The following is a 7,022-nucleotide window of genomic DNA, read 5'->3' as shown; positions in this document are numbered from 1 at the left end:
CTGTTCTAAGAAGAGTAAGGTCTGTGTAGTTGGCCCAACAGCTGCTAAATGGAATTGTTGTATTTCCACTAAGACCACTGATTTGGTTATTACTGGAGTCCTTTAGTACGGCCTTCAAAGTCAGTGAAGTAATCCCAACTGATACACAATTACCCTAAAGAAAAAAATAGTAGAGAATTATAACAATTGTCCTGTTCCCATGCTTTTTTTAAGAAAGATATTTGGAACTTTATTTTTTTTAATGCCTCATTTCAAATTTTAAATCTATAGAAGCTCCTTTTCCTGCACAGAGTTTGGGCAGTGGAGCAAATTCACTGAAAAGAAACATTTTTAAAACAGTAAAAGGTGATAGTCATAGATATTAGTCCAACTTTGAAGAGGCAGTGCAATCCTTAGGTTGCCAGTCTACCAGGATTAGTGAAGTCGGTTCACCCTCCAGAATTTATAGCTTAATTCTTCCACTTAAATAAATCTTTGAGTCATAACTTACATCAGAATCTACTGCCTTTATGGAAGGTTGCTGAGAAAATGGCTGTCCCAGCTGTGTAGCCACCGGCTGAGTGATCACTGACAGCGAGGACAAAAGGGCCACATGATGAACAGGAAATGCAAACCTTTCAACCGGTTGGGCAGTCACCTGTAAATGGTCATGGGTGATGAAGTGGTTTTCACATGATAAAGTACATTCAGTAGCAAACTCATCTTAGCCAGGCTAAATGTTATATCATTGTTTATTTAAAAGTATGTTTAATACGTTAAGTCAATATTATTATAATATTTCCTCTAGAGCAAATATATGAAGCATTGTCGTAAATAGTCAAAGCAAAGCACATTTTATGCCAATACATAATTTTTAGAAGATATGCTCCTTTTTCAACTACTTTATCATTTTAGTAATACTGTAAAAAAATAACCAACAATAGATTAGAAAGACATGCCCTCTAAATTATTGTATTGAAATAGAAAAATAGTTAAAATAAGAAATAAGCAACGTTTTAAATAGCTAAAATGCATTTTTCTAGTCACATTTTCTTACCTTAATCCAGCCAGAATCACTTGGGCTGGGGATAGGACTGGTAATAGACATGGAAGAGATATTAAATCCAAGGATACTACTGGTTTTTCCTAAAATTACAGCTTGTCCAAGAGAACCAGCAATTTCTTGGAGTTCAGATAACTGCATCTGATCTATGAGGAAACAGTGTTATGACATGTGGATTATAAGAATATGGAATAGTGAGAACATGTGAGAATATCTCACTTTCATTTTTGTTTGTGCTGCTTGCTCCATCCAAATTATACAATTCTACAGCTCTCTAACTGTACATGAGCTAAACATGACTAAGTCATACTAAGGAGGTCAGGAAAATAAAAAACTCAGTAGAATATGTTTCTTAAGCTGGAATTAAAGAAAAAACAAAGGTAGATAAAATAAATTCAAGAAAAATGAGTGAGAGCATGCTGAGAAAACTACTTTCCTATGTCATCTTTTGTCTAAGTGAAGCACTATCATGTATGTCTATCATCGCATATCACTTTTTAAAAATAGAATGTTAATTGTGGAATGGGAGGATAATTAACATCATAGAATTTATAGTATGAATTAATCAGTTGCTAATGTTAGCATTAAATTACTAACAAAAAATTGTTATTTGCTCTGGACGTTGACAATTTTCAAGGTTAATTCTAACATTGTAGGTAGTTTCTGTTCCCTTTTTCTAGCTTGGCAGTTCCTCTTCAACCTACTGCCCCCCTAACGCTCCTTACGTTATGAAGGGACACCTCTACATGCTGTACTCCTTTTGTCAGAAGCCTGGAACTCTTGCTTGAACCCTTCTTCGACTTCACCTCTCCCCACACCATTTAATCAGTTCTCAATTTCTAAATCTGCCCCCACTGCCCAAATCCTAGTTAACCCATCATCAGCAGAGATACTAAAACAGCTTTTAAACTGGCTTTCTTGTATACATTCTCTCCCTCTTGCACTCCGTTCCATACACTGTAGTCAGAGTGATTGTTTAAGGAACCGCAGCCAGGATGTTTTGGTGTACTCTTCCTACGATTCTAGCACCTTCCACATCCAGAGTCATGCCTTACGGACTTCAATCATTGAGTTTCTTCCATGAAGGCTAAGCCCTGAAGCTTAGTGTGCTTGGGAAGAAGGAGGCAACGCTCTCGGGCAGCAGGTCTCACGCGACACTTTGAAAATCACACTCTTGGGGAATTTGAATTTCAGTCCCTGTCCATTGGAAAGGTCTCTTTGCTTGACTCAGACTCTTTGGGGTAAATGGCAGTCTAGCGGGCCCCCCGCCGCCACTCCCTGCACACACTCTCCTGCAAGATGGCTTCCCAGGTAGGAGGGCTCACGTGGCAGCAGTACAAAGGAGCTTCACGTCCCTACACTACTACGACCACTTCTCCTCACTGGTTTTCGGTGCAGGGTGGCCAGTCTGACCAGGCTGCACTGTTAACAGGTTCTCTCTGACCATTTGATGTGTGAAGGCATCCATTTCTGCCGACTGCCTTCTAGAAACCAAAGACCTTAACTTGAAGAGCTCTTATTCCTGACATGACTCTTTATCCAGAGGTCCCCTCAGTACTTAAGTAACTGCTTTCTAGGACATCTGGGAACTTCTGGATCTCCTGACACTATGTGAAGGCTATGGGGACTTAGGAGTATTACTATGAATACATGCACATCTTTCTTGCCACTTCCCAATATTTTGCTGTGATGTCACTCCTTGCCAGGTTGTAGGGCTTTCCTCAAGACCTCAAACCCTACCCCAGTCTAAGTCTGGGAAACAGGCCATTGATCTGTCCTTCCTCCTGCCCCTATTTCCATGTTCTTAGACTGTATTATGCCTATATCTGGATAAATCTAACAAGATAAAACTGCTTTAAGGGAGTAGAGGGTGGGAGAAGTTGTATGTGAAGCAGTTTAGATCACATATAGGAAATAAATCACAGTTTCTTTGGATATCTGAGTGGCTAGTGTGGTAAATACAGTACCCCAATACATGTTAAGGGCTTACCAGGGATTTCTTTTTTTTTTTTTTAACATCTTTATTGGAGTATAATTGCTTTACAATGGTGTGTTAGTTTCTGTTTTATAACAAAGTGAATCAGTGATACATATACATATGTTCCCATATCTTTTCCCTCTTGCGTCTGCCTCCCTCCTACCCTCCCTATCCCACCCGTCTAGGTGGTCACAAACCACCTAGCTGACCTCCCTGTGCTATGCGGCTACTTCCCACTAGCTATCTATTTTATGTTTGGTAGTGAATATATGTCCATGCCACTCTCTCACTTTGTCACAGCTTACCCTTCCCCCTCCCCGTATCCTCAAGTCCATGCTCTAGTAGGTCTGTGTCTTTATTCCTGTCTTACCCCTAGGTTCTTCATGACCTTTTTTTTTTTCTTAGATTCCATATATATGTGTTAGCATACGGTATTTGTTTTTCTCTTTCTGACATACTTCACTCTGTATGACAGACTCTAGGTCCATCCACCTCACTACAAATAGCTCAATTTTGTTTCTTTTTATGGCTGAGTAATATTCCATTGTATATATGTGCCACGTCTTCTTTATCCATTCATCTGTTGTTGGACACTTAGGTTGCTTCCATATCCTGGCTATTGTAAATAGAGCTGCAATGAACATTTTGGTACATGACTCTTTTTGGATTATGGTTTTCTCAGGGTATATGCCCAGTAGTGGGATTGCTGGGTCGTATGGTAGTTCTATTTGTAGTTTTTTAAGGAACCTCCATACTGTTCTCCATAGTGACTGTATCAATTTACATTCCCACCAACAGTACAAGAGTGTTCCCTTTTCTCCACACCTTCTCCAGCATTTATCGTTTGTAGATTTTTTGATGATGGCCATTCTGACTGGTGTGAGATGATATCTCATTGTAGTTTTGATTTGCATTTCTCTAATGATTAATGATGTTGAACATTCTTTCATGTGTTTGTTGGCAGTCTGTATATCTTCTTTGGAGAAATGTCTATTTAGGCCTTCTGCCCATTTTTGGATTGGGTTGTTTGTTTTTTTGTATTGAGCTGCATGAGCTGCTTGTAAATTTTGGAGATTAATCCTTTGTCAGTTGCTTCATTTGCAAATATTTTCTCCCATCCTGAGGGTTGTCTTTTGGTCTTGTTTATGGTTTCCTTTGCTGTGCAAAAGCTTTTAAGTTTCATTAGGTCCCATTTGTTTATTTTTGTTTTTATTTCCATTTCTCTGGGAGGTGGGTCAAAAGGGATCTTGCTGTGATTTATGTCAAAGAGTGTTCTGCCTATGTTTTCCTCTAAGAGTTTGATAGTGTCTGGCCTTACATTTAGGTCTTTAATCCATTTTGAGTTTATTTTTGTGTATGGTGTTCGGGAGTGTTCTAATTTCATACTTTTACATGTACCTGTCCAGTTTTCCCAGCACCACTTATTGAAGAGGCTGTCTTTTCTCCACTGTATATTCTTGCCACCTTTATGAAAGATAAGGTGACCATATGTGCGTGGGTTTATCTCTGGGCTTTCTATTTTGTTCCATTGATCTATATTTCTGTTTTTGTGCCAGTACCATACTGTCTTGATTACTGTAGCTTTCTAGTATAGTCTGAAGTCAGGGAGCCTGATTCCTCCAGCTCCATTTTTCGTTCTGAAGATTGCTTTGGCTATTTGGGGTCTTTTGTGTTTCCATACAAATTGTGAAATTTCTTGTTCTAGTTCTGTGAAAAATGCCAGTGGTAGTTTGATAGGGATTGCATTGAATCTGTAGATTGCTTTGGGTAGTAGAGTCATTTTCACAATGTTGATTCTTCCAATCCAAGAACATGGTATATCTCTCCATCTATTTGTATCATCTTTAATTTCCTTCATTAGTGTCTTATAATTTTCTGCATACAGGTCTTTTGTCTCCTTAGGTAGGTTTATTCCTAGATATTTTATTCTTTTTGATTCAATGGTAAATGGGAGTGTTTTCTTAATTTCACTTTCAGATTTTTCATCACTAGTGTATAAGAATGCCAGGGATTTCTGTGCATTAATTTTGTATCCTGCTACTTTACCAAATTCATTGATTAGCTCTAGTAGTTTTCTGGTAGCATCTTTAGGATTCTCTATGTATAGTATCATGCCATCTGCAAACAGTGACAACTTGACTTCTTCTTTTCCAATTTGGATTCCTTTTATTTCTTTTTCTTCTCTGATTGCTGTGGCTAAAACTTCCAAAACTATCTTGAATAAGAGTTTACCAGGGATTTCTAAGAGTCAGTGAGCAACCTATATATGTGGCATGGACCTGCTACAACTCCTAGACTAAATTAACAGACTATGTTAAGCCCAAAGCCCTGATTCTGTAGCTACAAGAAAATACAAGTTTGCTGAAGGAAAGTAACCCATGTCTGGGCAGAGAACATCACTGTAAGATCTGGTTGCAGCACAAGCCTATGCTTCCTGTTTCCTTCAACAAAGGGAGTTGATCTGCACCTCATTCCATTCATGCAAGCCTTTTCACAGGCTTATCCCCACAAGGAAAGAACTGCCTGCCTAACTGGTAGAATTCCAGAACAGAAATGTGGCAGACGCATGGGGTTAAAGCTCACAAGCAAACCTCCTGGAGAAATGAGTGATGACCCCCAGTGGCAGAAGATGAGAACTTCACCCAGTACCTAAGTTTACACATAAGAGAGCCTGGAAGTTTAATGAAAAAGATGCTGGACAGGAATAGGGTAGATCAGGATTTTCTGAGTCTGAAATTTATACAGCAGGGAGGCTCTCTTTATGAACAAGTCTTATTTGTGCAACTTTTACAGTAATAGTCAATTATTTGACCACATTATTAAGTGGACCCTTCTCCCAGGGCCTTGAAATTTAAAGCCCCTCCCAGGACTTGTACAAGTAAAGGGTCTTTTAGCTTAAGCTTCGTTAGCTGGATGGTAATATTCCTCTGACAGAGACCCAGATCTCATCTTCTTAGAGAGGGGTATGCCTAGGTGAGTGTACTTGTGCTTGACCACTAGAGACAGTGGTACAGTTGGGAATTAGCAGCTGAGGATGCGATTGCATGTCAAGAGGCCAGGAAAGTTCAGTTGCACCACAAGAGTGGCTGATACAGAGCAGAGAAGACCACCCATGCTGTCACAGAGACTATGAAGACAAGAGGGCAACAAGAGGGCCTGAGGTCAGGAAAGCCCCTTGGTATTCAGATACCAACTTGAACAGATGGAGAGGAAGAAAATCTGAAGGGTTGAACATTTACCCAAATGCCCAACGAAACTGAGCCACCTGAAGGAAATCATAATTTAAGCCAGCAAAATTTCCTCTGATGGGATAGCTGAGCTTATTTTTATCTCTGATACCTAGAAAATAGGGTATGAGGGACTTCCCTGGTGGTGCAGTGGTTAAGAATCCGCCTGCCAATGCAGGGGACACAGGTTCAATCCCTGATCTGGGAAGATCCCACATGCCATGGAGGAACTAAGCCTGTGCACCACAAATACTGAGCCTGTGCTCTAGAGCCAATGAGCCACAACTACTGAGCCCGCATGCCACAACTACTGAAGCCCATGCGCCTAGGGCCCGTGCTCTGCAACAAGAGAAGCCACTGCAATGAGAAGCCCGCACACCGCAAAGAAGAGTAGCCCCTGCTTGTTGCAACTAGAGAAAGCCTGCACGCAGCAACGAAGACCCAATGCAGCCAAAAATAAATAAATAAATAAAAATTTTTAGAAAGGAAATAGGGTATGAGGAGAAAGGGGTGATGGCTGGTAAGGCTGATTAGGTCAATCATAGAAATTAAAGACAGAACATATTCTGGCACATTTGCACTTGTTAGTATAAATATGTGACTTTACTCTGGAAATCTAACCCACCACTCCACCTCTCAGAATCGTCTATTATGTCCCTTAGGAAAACATCCACTGTCCTTCTCTTGGCTTACAAAGGGGAGAACTTCTTGTGGTTTCCCACAATCTAGCATCTGCCTCCTTCTCAGCCTTGTCTCTGGCAGCTTGTCCTTCCTG

General features: G+C 40.1%; 1 protein-coding gene across 1 annotated transcript in view; it reads right to left on the bottom strand.

Moving 5' to 3' along the window:
- Positions 1-7,022, bottom strand: part of PKHD1L1 (PKHD1 like 1) — a gene marked incomplete at its 5' end in the record, with an annotated part of 156,499 nt that overhangs the window by 6,733 nt on the left and 142,744 nt on the right. The window contains 3 exons of the mRNA XM_081258904.1: positions 1-154; positions 491-637; positions 1,037-1,188. Of these exons, the coding sequence (XP_081115030.1) occupies positions 1-154; positions 491-637; positions 1,037-1,188 (453 nt within the window). The remainder of the gene's footprint in view (positions 155-490; positions 638-1,036; positions 1,189-7,022) is intronic.

The sequence above is a fragment of the Mesoplodon bidens genome (assembly GCF_964165515.1).
Source record: "Mesoplodon bidens genome assembly, chromosome: 16".
In the NCBI taxonomy this organism is placed as follows: domain Eukaryota; kingdom Metazoa; phylum Chordata; class Mammalia; order Artiodactyla; family Ziphiidae; genus Mesoplodon; species Mesoplodon bidens.
Note: the sequence above shows the minus strand (reverse complement) of the source record. Positions and strands in the feature narration are given on the sequence as shown.